Below are 12522 nucleotides of genomic sequence, written 5' to 3' on the forward strand. Positions count from 1 at the left end.
AGTGGGATGTAAATTGGAAGTTTGGGGCAGAAAGAGTGTGCAGTTTAGATCACTCATTAACTTTTATGAAAAAGTTTTTCCTTCAGTCCAATCTGAATAACAGCTCTTAGGATTATTACCAACATCTGTTTGCGGTAAAACAAAGACTTTTCTCATATCCTTTGCACAAAATCTCCCAAAATTTTCATTTTTGTTATTTACAATGCTTAAAATCATGCTTTGCAAAAAATATATTTAAAAATTAAATATGCTTTTTGCATAAAATTGCTTGATTTATTTCTTTTAGGTTCTTGGATTGTATGCCCTTGTTTTTATGGTGGCTTTGCCAGTTGCAGTGGTAAGTTTTTTATTCTTTGGGAAAAAATTCAAAGTTTTGAAATAAAAAAAATTCTAAACTTTAAAATGCATAGTTTTTATGACCATGTTTTTTTTCTTTATTATCATTTCAAGGTATTTGCAACATGTATGTCTTATGCAGAACTTGTTAAAATGTAAAAAAAATATTGAATATAATGAGCAAGCTCATTCTAAAGCACATTAAGGTCACATTTTTCTTGCTTCACAAAATGTTTGGAACTCCTCTCAGAGCTCTAAATATGCAGTTTTATTGTTATGCACTCTACATTGAATGTTATTCTAATAATGACCTTTCATTCAATATTTGTGCTTGGGGCATGTTAAGTTCAGACACATCTTTATTATTTTGACAAATGACTTAAAAGTATTGTTACTATTTTTGTAGAAGGGCCGTTTCGCAATATTTATTCTATCCACATGCTGAAATTATTTTTTTTTGCCAGTGTAAGACGTCTTACCAACACAAACTCAAAATAAATATTGTGCTAATCAAACAGTAAATTGAACAGTTATGGCAAACAAGTTGTTCCAAGTTCATGAAATACACCGCCAGCTCAGTCAATTCCAGCCAAGGACTGCAGTTTCGTGCTTATTAGCACTCATCAGCCCGGCATAAGAGTGACTGTGCTGGAGGTGGAAAACCTCTTAAGGAAGCCTAGAGTGTCAAACTTGTAGCTAATGCAGAATTAACACTGACCAGACGAGTGACCAAAACAATTGTTCGGTTCAACTCGAAGATTGAAGGCAAGGCATGGTAATTTCAGTAAGTTACCGCAATATAGCCAGGGCTAAGGCAGAAATACATGAAATACACTGCCAGCTCAGTCAATTCCAGCCGAGGACTGCTTTTTGGTGCTTATAAGTGCTCATCAGCCCGGTTTTTAAAAAAAAAAACTTTTTATACCAACCCTGTCTACTAGAGCAGAGCTAATAGTTTCATTAATGCTTAGTTCTTAAATTGGCCCTATAGAAAAACAAAGCAAGATGCCTATACCATAATTTTTACAAAAATAAAATGTCTACAAAAAAAAAATGCAAACAAATTCAAATAAAAAAAACGTTTGTGGAAAAGTAAAATAAAGGAATTACTGAAGTGAAATGTCGAGTCCAGCACACTTTTTGAATTCCGTTAATACGATGTTTATTAACTGATATTTATTTTATTTTTGCTGATTTATTTATTTTTGGCATAACTGTGTCAAATGGTGCATAAAATTAGAAAATAAAAATATTTATTGATATGTGCTTATTTAAAGCAATGTAAAAAAATCTTTATATTTGTGCTGGATTCTGCAGATACATATTTCTGAGTTTATAACACAAACAAAAATTCATATTTTTAACTGAAAAATTGTGAGTGACTTAATACTCTTCCTGTTTTTCGACTTAAAGTAAAAGTTCATCAAAAAAATTTATGTCATTTCAAATATGAAAGGCATTATCAAGTCTTGCACTGTAGAGTCTGCAATGTGAGTTATAACAATTTTCCGATTAAGTATTGAATACCTCTAAAAATACTCATGCAAATTCAAAATAACCACCATTGCTTTATGATTTAAAATTTGATTTTAGATAGTTATTTTTAAAATATACAGTCTATGACTTTAGTTGCAAACACTATTTGGACTGACCCAGATGTTCATAGTTTTTGAAAATAATAACAAAACTAAAAAGAAACAGTTGAAATTTAAATTTTACATTTTAAAGTTACTGAATGCTATATTTTGTAATACCCTTTATGGTGATATAGTTTTCCAAAACACATTTAATTAATATTCAAGTTTGTTATTTTTTATTGATTTCATACATTTGATTTTATTCTTTACCTGTTAGCAAAGTAGCTGGTTGTTTTCGGATTGCTCTTATTGCATGTCTGTACAGGAAAAAAGACAGTTGTAACTTCTAATTAAAAAGTAAACTAACTCTCTTATTTTAGAAAATTACTCCTTTTTTTTAAAAAAAAATCAATAGAACAGTTCTTGGTTTCACTAATACTTTACAGTTGCCATTTGTTTTTATCTTTAACTAGCTGTACCCGACGCGCTTTGCTTTGCCAACAAGAAAGATACATCATTATACTGATTTTCATGACAATCGGTTGAACGGGGCAGAAGTTGCTACTCTGCAGTGCCACCTGGTGGCGAGTGGCTTCAATGAGCATATTATGCACCTTCTCCGTGGAAAAATACATATATATATAGTAATTTTCATAATAATCGGTCCAGGTATCAAGTGAAGCCGTGACTATACTCAAATTTTGTACTCACGCAGTTTGCAAGATCAATCAATCGCTAAAAATATCAAATAGAAAAAGTTTTAAATCCCCCCGTTGCATGAAAAGCCATAAAACAATAAAGAAAGAATTTATTTGCTCAAACTCAAGAAAAATGGCAACAGCTAACTTCTTATCAATGAGATCTTTCACGCGAATTAATTTCTGCAGCCGATAATTTTATTCATATTTATCCAATGGATTGTGACTTAAATTGGAATAAAAAAGGAACTATCGATCGGATTTTTTTCGAACTGGTCTATAAACATTCCCAGTACCAAAAATAATGAGTTCATGGATGACATACAGACAAACATTCAATTTTATATATATAGATAGTGGCATTCCGAGTATCAGAAGCTTGATAGTCAAAGCCATTCCTTCCCAGAATCCTTGGCTTAGACCTATGATGCCTAGTATGTTTTGTACATATGAATGAAAAAAAAAGGTTTCCTAGCACATAAAGTATCATTGCAGAAATTAACTAAAGCAAGAACTGTCCCAAGCCTTTATTGATAGATTTATTTTTATTGTTAAAAGATTGTTTTTAAAACTTTACCTGATGAACTTTTATTTTCTACCTAAAAATTCATTTCTGATGAATGTTTCTGAACCTAGGGTTCATTTCTGCTTAAAAATATTCACTAAATGCAATGAAGCATAACTTACTGTATATTTTGTTCTTGGTAAAATATTGTTACATTAGTAGTATTTGTTTCCATATTTTTTAGGGTATCTGGTGGTATCGTTCAGTGAAGTTTGGCGGTGATCAAGTTCTCTTAGATACAACTCAATTATATTACTATTTTATTTATAAAACTCCACATATGATATATAAAAGTAAGTATGTAGCTAAGTGTCTTTCATGTTTTTCTTCAAAAAATAGTTTGTTTTCCTTTAATATATTGTGATTAAATAAAATTTTTCCTTTTTGATTTTGTTTTACTTGTTTTTTAGTTGTGAACCAAATTTCTTGTAGATATAAAATGATATATTGGGAGGAAATATCTCTTCACTATTAGTTTTCAGTTTTGTGATGAAATTAAGTTCACAGTAAAAGTTCTCTACTGAAGTTTTTCAAGAAAAAAATAACTAAATATAAGTAATAAACAAAAAGTATTTTAAATGAAAAAATAAATGAAAAGCTTGTGAAGGGGCAACAAATGATACTAAATATTGCCAGATAATTTCATACTATCATTTGTTAAAATATTTTTAAAAATATGTAAATTAACATATGTATTCTTATTATTGGTTTTATGTATATAATGAAAAGGTAGCTAAAGTAAGAGTAAAGTAAAGTATGAGTTATAACCATTATATTGAAATATTAGAGCAAGTTTAGAAAATATGTAATACTAGCAAAAATACCTGGCGTTGCCTGGATCAGTAATAATTATTAGAAAAAATCGTTACTTGCTTTTGTTTTCTGTTTTAAGTGAAAGAATTTAAAACACATCTTTTTGACGTGATTAAAAATCGAGTTTCTTCCTTACCCATAAAACTAAAATAGCAGTAAGTATAAAGAACAAAGTAGTATTGATTTAGAAACGAAAGCACTATATTTAAGCATATACAAATTTAAAAAACATGAAATTAATCTTCTCATGTTTAAAAAGATTAATCTGTTGATACTTTTTTTTAACATGGAGTCTAAAACCTTCTCTGTATGGCTAATGAAGTACAAAGTGATTAAAAAAAAGTAGCTGCGCTCGTAATCCCCTTATACTTGCTTTAGTTATTTCGGGAAATTTCAATCATTGTGGGCTCTTGGTGCGATTTTACCGAATTTGCGAAAGTCGTTTCGGGGTACCTTCGATGATGCTCCCCCATTCTTTCCTTACTTTGTAAAACGATATGATATTAATTTTCGTTACAGAGATATCGTCGCCAGATGCTGAGATATTTTTGGTCACCATAAAATGGCGCTAAACAGTTTCATCCGAAATGTTACCAAAATAAGTAATAAAATTTGGTGATTGTTTGAAATTGTGCAAAAAGGAAAATTAATGGAAGTTTTTGTGCTGTTTATGGATTTGCCTAATTTAGTTGCTGGATTATTTAACACAGTAAAAAAAGTCTTTTGAAAATTCTTTGATTGGCGATATTTTGTTTACATGGTGAAAGCTGAGAAACATTATGACGTAGTCTTCGGCTTCAAAAACAGCAACGTTGAAAAAACTGCCAAATGCATCAGCTACGGAAATCTTTCTGCAAACATTTTGGCGATCTGCTGGTTGTTTGGATAATGAGTAAGTGTTCAATCAGCATAAATAATAATAAAAACCATTAATTACATTAAAGTTCCGTTTAAATGGAAAATCATCAGCCAAATCATGTATTATTTGCCAATTTGTGCAAAAATCTTACTTCGAGATTTGACTTGAGAAAAGCCTTGAACAATCACGAAAAGCAAAGAAAGTCAACAATACAACAATTGTCGCTATCGACAGGGAGTTGAGATGATACACTAAATACTGTATTGAGTTGAGGAAAGCCTTCGAACATGGATCTAAAAAGCTCATAACTCGTTTTTTATACTACTTAGAAATTTCGAACAGGTGCCATCTTCAGCAGAAAAATCAGAGCTTTCGATGGACATATAATGTTAATATGTGCAAGCATTTTTTCATCCCCATATTAGAGAATTTATACAAAAATTGTGTTTTATTGCCCCCCTAAGGGGGGTTTTGCCCCCCATAACGGGACAAAAACTACCCTATGTGTTATTCTGATGCATAAGCTATATTATTGTAAAGTTTCATCAAAATCCGTTCAGTAGTTTTTGCGTGAAAGAGTAACAAACATCCATACATCCATACAGACAAACTTTCGCATATATATAAGATTAGTAAGATTTTACATGATTATGCCATTGCTTCAAGAGAAGTAGAAGCTTTTCTTTTTACGTTAATTTTAGGTTTTATGATAATGAAGGAATTATAAGAAAATTTATGTATAGTAAAAACCTCCATAAGATGGGTTTTACAAAATAAGTAGCAGTGCGAGCTTGCTGCAAATTTTGTCATTTAAGTTTCTCATCAAAAAAAAAAAAAAAGTAATGTTAATATAATCTGCTTGAAGAAAAGGGGATATCTAAAAAAAATTTTTAAAAATTAATTTGAATTTTGACATTTGGAATTCAAATTATGTTTTTCGCAATCACGAGTGTGTGTGTATGTAGGCGTGTGTGTTTGTGTCTGTGTGCAGGTATGAGTGTGTAGGTAGTTGTGTGTATGAGTGTTTTTGGTAGGGGGGAATGTGTATGTGTGTGTAGGCATATGTGTCTGTGTGCAGGCATATGTGTCTGTGTGCAGGCATGAGTGTGTGGGTAGTTGTGTGTCTGTGTGAATGTGTAGGTTCTGTATGTATGCGTTTGTGTATGTGTTTGTTTGTACGTGCATGTATGTATGCATGTGTGTGTAGGATATGGATGCAACCTGGAGATTGTTTTCGCTATAGGAGCAGCATCGTGAGGAGCCGGTTGACGGTGATGCTGCAGAGGGTGCTGGCGGGAAAATAAAATGATAGCACATCAAAACAGTCAAGTGAGAACAATAAGCAATCGTGATTGCTCAAAAAAGCACAACAGCAAGTATTTTCTTGGCGGCTTCTGTGTTCCGCGATCCTTCCAGGATAAATGAGAAATATCCTCTGTGAGGTGGGTCTCTGTCTATGAGCAGAAAAAATAATTCCTCCGAAGGTTTCTGTGTTCCTGTAAAACCTGATGAAGAATCGTTAGTTAAAGAACTGTTCTGATTGCTTTCAGGAGTGATTATGATTCTGGCAGCCTCTTTAGAGTTTGAGAAAAGCCACAACGGAGAAGTTGTGGAGCGTCCCAGTGACAACGTCGAGGTGCCACAACTCATTAAAGACCTTCCCAACTTGGGAGAAAAGAATAAAGAGAAACCACTTTGCTTCGGGTACAGCATCAAGGCTAGAGCATTGATTCATGCGCATCTGTCCAGAATGAAGCTTCCACCTAATACACTGGATGAAGGTTTGTTTGTTTTTTCTGCTCACTTCCTTGGATATTCTTGCTGTATGTGGTGCTCAGTATACTTACTTTTTTTCTCCTTTTTTAAAATATAGATCGTTTGTATATTGTGAAAAAGTGCCCCTACCTATTACAGGAATTCGTCCAGTGTGCCTCACAGTTAACAATGTTAGCCTTGACTGGCAGAAGTAAGCATTTTTATTTTGATTAATATTTATTGGGTAGCTTGTTAGTATCACGCTTAATACAGATTCATAATGATCTTTAGATCTTCTGAATAATTTGTAGAAACATATCATATGTAAACATGTTATTCAAAATTAAACTATGGTATTTAAAAAAAATTTGATTTTCAAATTCTATAGATAAGTATTTTAAACATTAATTTGTCGCAAGAACTTGAAACAAAGTTAATTTTATTGTGAACCAACGCTCGAACATGTTGGGACAAAGATTAGACAATAAACAGAGAGTTAAATTGTTGAAGGAAGGCGTAAACTAAGCAAAAGAACAATTTTTTGCAATTTTGACTTAGTATTTGTGCGTATTCCAGTCTGAGTCACGTGCAAGTTTTTTCAATAATCTGTTAGCATCAGTCGCTGAATTTCAATGAGGTATAAATGTTGTTCTTGATCTTAATTCATAATGTTTACTGTAGACAATTGTACAGTTATTTTGTATATTTCTCAAGAAATTAATTAAAATAAAGTCCCTTTCTATATTTTAATACATAATTCAAACTCAGACAAGTGGCCGATTAAGAGGAATTCCCGAAGAAACACTTACCCCCCGTGGCTAACCAGCTTGAGTCCACTAGCTGCTGGTCTCCCGGTCGCACCCCGTCTGAGTTCTCCTCTCTCTCTTCCACACTCCGGGGCTCGGGGTTGCTCGGAGGTGAGGGGGGTTCCGAGCTCTCTCGTTATCTCTTCCTTGGCTCGTGTCTTCGCGACACTCCTCCGCACCAAGAAAAAATTGTTCGAATAAACTGGCTAGCCTACAGGAGTACATAAAGTCCTGAGTTATGTCCCAAGTCCTGTACATAAAGTCCTGAGTAATGTACAAACTGTGTTTGAAAACAGGTAGTTGGAACGTTTCCCTCGTTCCCTGAACTGAACCTATATTTCTCCCTAACACTCTTAGCCGCGTTGAGTAGTCATGAACTGTTTCTTTTCTACGTTGAGCGCAAGTTGCGAGCTCGTTTAGATACGTTGATAAGGGGAGAGGATTATCGAACCTGTATAGCAACCTTTCTACTAATTCATCGAAACTTCGTGTGGTTGAAGCCCTCGGGTCCGCGTGCACAAAATTTTCCGCCCCATCAGTCAATTTTAGTTTTGTTATTAGTTTCTGTGTATCCGACCACCCGCTTATTTGAGAAATCTCGTTAATTTTTGCTATAAATGCCCTCACGGGAAGCGCCGCTGTCCCTGAAAATTTAGGAATTAATTCCAGTAAAGAAATATTGGGAATTGGTTCAACCGTGGAGTTAGCGTTCATTGTTAACGAAGCTCTCGAATTTCCCGATACGGTATTATTGTTTTGCCTGCGTCCCCTCCGACTCATTTTAACTTCTCAAATGGAACAAGACCACATTAATAACCAAGAATGTAAAATATTTGTGAGCACACAAAACAATACAATGTGAAAGTAACAAATTACTAGAAATTTCGCGTCAGCTATACCCAACATTAGCAGCACGTGACACAAGAAATTTTGTGCTGCTAATTGCAACGTCTTGAGAAATATACAAAATAACTGTACAATTGTCTACAGTAAACATTATGAATTAAGATCAAGAACAACATTTATACCTCATTGAAATTCAGCAACTGATGCTAACAGATTATTGAAAAAACTTGCACGTGGCTCAGACTGGAATACACACAAATACTAAGTCAAAATTGAAAAAAATTGTTCTTTTGCTTAGTTTACGCCTTCCTTCAACAATGCCTAGAGCTAAACTGTAACAGAATGGTGCAAGGAGAAAAAAAAATTTGCATGCATATACGCATGCTTTCTCAAATCAATGCATCCTGGTCATGGCACCAGATGAAACAACGCTCGAACATGTTGGAACAAAGATTAGACAATAAACAGAGAGTTAAATTGTCCGTTCTATATTTTAATACATAATTCAAACTCGGACAAGTAACCGATTAAGAGGAATTCCAGAAGAAACACTTACCCCCCGTGGCTAGCCAGCTGGAGTCCACTAGCTACTGGTCTCCCGGTCGCACCCCGTCTGAGTTCTCCTCTCTCTCTTCCACCCTCCGGGGCTCGGGGTTGCTCGAAGGAGGTAAGGGGGGTTCCGAGCTCTCTCGTTATCTCTTCCTTGGCTCGTGTCTTCGCAACAATTGTAACATTTATAAATGTATACTTGCCTATACAGTGCTAATTGTACGTAAGGAAAACTGATTTGATTGATTAAAACTTTCTTCAAGGAACTTTGAAAATACAATTTATCTTTATAGTAAAAAAAGTAAGCTTTCTAAGAAATTCTGGAAGGAAGTCAGTGGCGGGCCTGCGTCCAGGAGGCCCCACAGCACCTACAGCCTTCAAATTTTATACAAAATTACTTCAAGCCCCGGGGGTGTGCACCTGGGGTTTTATTTTTTTTAATTCGAATTAGTTCTTTTTTAAATTAATTTTTTAAGCTCACAAATCGCATATACTGCCTGTTATTGCCTATAAAAGGGGTGAAAATTTACTTGCATATATTAATATTATATACCGTGGGAAAGAGTAGAATTTTCCGCTTTCTACTCGATTTATTTCAATGCTTTAACGCGAATACGGCGGGAGTTATTTGTTTGTAGCTCGAAGTGTTTTAGGCTTAGCTAAAATTTAGGCACTACTTTCTTCATTAATCTATCGGTAAAAAGCAAAAGAATTGTCCCACAGTTTTCTTTTTGACACCACTGGAAAAAGTGGCTTTTTTTAATCCAGATCTAACTTGATCTACGGTCGAAAAACTAAGATTCTATCTCCAAATGAAAAACAGTTACAAGCAGTTAAAAATCAAGTTTGAATAATCTTACATCCGTTTAAATTATTGATGTTTTATTTGGCGTTGCTATAGTCACGTCTTTTCAATTCGCTTGTTCTGTCTTTCCTTATTCACAAACTTTAAGGGTTTCGATTTTAACAGAAAATCTTAGGCTCAACTCGGTTCAAGCTTCGAGCTAAAGAGCAAAGCAATATTACTAGAGACCACGAATATGAAAGCGACTTTTCAAACGTACAAAACTGCAGTTTTTCAATGCTCAGGAGCCCCTTAATGGCTCTGCAAGTTGGTACACGTTATTTTGAAGCCCAGGGAAGGGGTGCTGTTTGTTCCAAAGGGAGCTCATAATGCGTTTTCAATCTGTTTCTTTTAATTGACGATTTAAATCTTTGCGAATCAAATAAGATTGCGAAGCAATTTTCGGAGGTTGGTGAGCGTTAGAAAGCAGAGGTCAGAGCCCCCTAGTAAACTAAAAAATTTTAATTAAATGTCTTTTTATTTATTGTTTTTGAAATTCTCAAACTATACCGACCACAGTTTTGCACTTAAATGTTTGCAATTTGTATGACTTTTTTGAATTAAGTGTAGAAAACAGTCTTGTTTTTACACTATTAATGAAAGAAAAAAAAACTTCAAATAACATTTGAAACTAAAGGATTTGAAAGAAAATTTAATTTTTTAAATGTAGGATGTTATGTGAAAATCAAATTTTTGTTCTGTTTCACTTACAAAGGATGAACGAAACAGATGTTTGAAAAGATGTTTTTTTTTTTGAGTAGATACTAGTGGTTGTTATAGAAAACTGATCAATTTTTTTTGTATTGAATTTATTAATTTTTACTGCTATCATTAAATCCCCCCCCCCCCTTTTTAACTCTGTTTATTCCAAAACTTTTCTGAACCACCAATCTTATCACCCATTCTATTTAGATCATTTAAATTGGAGTACTTGATAGTTTTTCAACAAAAAAATCATTTGGTGAGAAAACGTACCTTGAATAAGATGATTTTTTTTCCTTTTTGCAAACAAATGGCAAAATCTGTTAATATAGTCCTGTTATGAAGTTTCGAGTGATGTCTGTATTTCATTTTTAGTTTCCCGCATGCCCAATCTGGACACGATGGAAAATGCCATGAAATTGTGTCCTTGCATTGTGCAGGCTCTGTGGGACAATAAGAGCCCTCTTTTGCAGCTGCCCCACATCACAGAAGATATGTTGAGGCATTTCACCACCAGGAAGGTAACAAACTGGGATTAATTGACTTCATCTGTACTTCATTTTGCACTCTTTCCTTTTAGAATTTCTTCACGCATTCTAGCCATAAGTTCTAGTGAATTTTCACTATAACTCACTTTCTTTTGTTTATGCAATTATTTTTTTTAATGTTTTTAAGTCTTTATTTTTAGAGTGTTAAGTTTTATGTTCTTGCATATTTTTCTTTTTCTCTTTTATTCATGAAAGCAGAACATTCATTTTGTTGCTTGAATTACTGCAAATTGATACAGTTTAAGTTTTAAAGGAAATAAGTAAAAAATGATCAAAAAGATCTCTATGGCATGATCAACACTTTTGTCAGTTTTTCAATATTTATTGTTATAATGTAAATTAAAATTGGTGTTTTCTAAGCATGGAAAAATCAAAGTATTGTTATTGAAAAAATAGGTTTTTTCTTCCATCCAAGCTCTAATTTTCATTTTTAAAATCTACTTAATATTTACACTTTTGAGATGTTTCCAGCAAACAAATTAAGTTCTTAGGTTTTCATTTCCTGCAGCTATTTAAAAACTAAATATCATTCTTTTGTTTTTACCCTAACAGGGCTCGAAAATTATACTGTAGGACATGCCCGTGGCATGTAAAAATTCCGATCGAGCATGAATCTTTTACCCTTACATGCCAGGCCGGGCATGGAATTTTTTTTATCATATATTTTTTCCTAAAGCTTTATTATTTCGTATTTTATTGAAAAATTACCGTTTCCTTACTTGGAGCTCAAAATTTATTTCAAGCCCTACTGCTAAGATGGTTTGCGTGGAAGAGATCCTTCCCTTTATATAATTTAAATTTTGTTAAATTTAACAACGGTTTATTATGTACTATTTATTCAAACTTTTTTAAATAATTTATATAAAAATAATTCCTCTGATTAATGCTGTACAACAAATTCAAATGTTTTTATTGATATACAATACAATGAGGAAAACTGGGCATGTAAAAATTCGGGCATGTATCTTTTAGACAAACATGCCCGGCAGGGCATGTAAAATATTATAGATTTTTCTAACCCTGTACCCTAACAAAATGAACATTTTTTTTTTGGGGGGGGGGGGGGGTAGTTATTGTTATGACTTGAAATAAATTTTCTTATATCATTTATCTGTGGCGCTGGTGTAACTAGTTTGTTTCATTTTTGTTTTTTTATTGCTTAAGATTAATTGCATACAGTTAAAATTATTATAAAGTTTATCAATATTCTAATTTTTTATTGGTATTTGCAGATATTGCTTTTTGACGAATCTTTTTTATTTGTGTTGCATTACATTTATAAATCATGCAACCAAAGTTACTTTGCTCTTCTTTTTCCAGCGCAATATCCGCAGCATTCGAAACTTGGCGGCCATGAAGGCTGATGACCGTCGGGCAATGCTCCGTAGCCTAAATGATGACCAGTATGACGATGTCATGAATGTCATTGCAAAAATGCCTGCAGTAGAAGTAGAAGTAAAATCTGAAGGTAACTCAATCAATAATGTATTGGAAATGATACTTTTCTGTTTTGATTTTTTATTTAATTTCTGGTTTTCTTATACAAGTGTGCATAGGCCACGTCGCGAAACCACTCATCGGAATGTTAATTTCTGTGGCAATGAAAAATGTTTTTTGTCTGTAT

General features: G+C 33.4%; 1 protein-coding gene across 1 annotated transcript in view; it reads left to right on the top strand.

Annotated features, from left to right (window-relative positions):
- Window positions 1–286: 286 nt before the first annotated feature.
- LOC129232250 (translocation protein SEC63 homolog) overlaps window positions 287–12522 on the top strand; it is a gene marked incomplete at its 5' end in the record, with an annotated part of 41897 nt that continues 29661 nt past the window's right edge. The window contains 6 exons of the mRNA XM_054866456.1: window positions 287–337; window positions 3361–3469; window positions 6399–6629; window positions 6722–6814; window positions 10726–10871; window positions 12219–12366. Of these exons, the coding sequence (XP_054722431.1) occupies window positions 287–337; window positions 3361–3469; window positions 6399–6629; window positions 6722–6814; window positions 10726–10871; window positions 12219–12366 (778 nt within the window). The remainder of the gene's footprint in view (window positions 338–3360; window positions 3470–6398; window positions 6630–6721; window positions 6815–10725; window positions 10872–12218; window positions 12367–12522) is intronic.

Source organism: Uloborus diversus, unplaced genomic scaffold (genome assembly GCF_026930045.1).
Source record: "Uloborus diversus isolate 005 unplaced genomic scaffold, Udiv.v.3.1 scaffold_1115, whole genome shotgun sequence".
In the NCBI taxonomy this organism is placed as follows: domain Eukaryota; kingdom Metazoa; phylum Arthropoda; class Arachnida; order Araneae; family Uloboridae; genus Uloborus; species Uloborus diversus.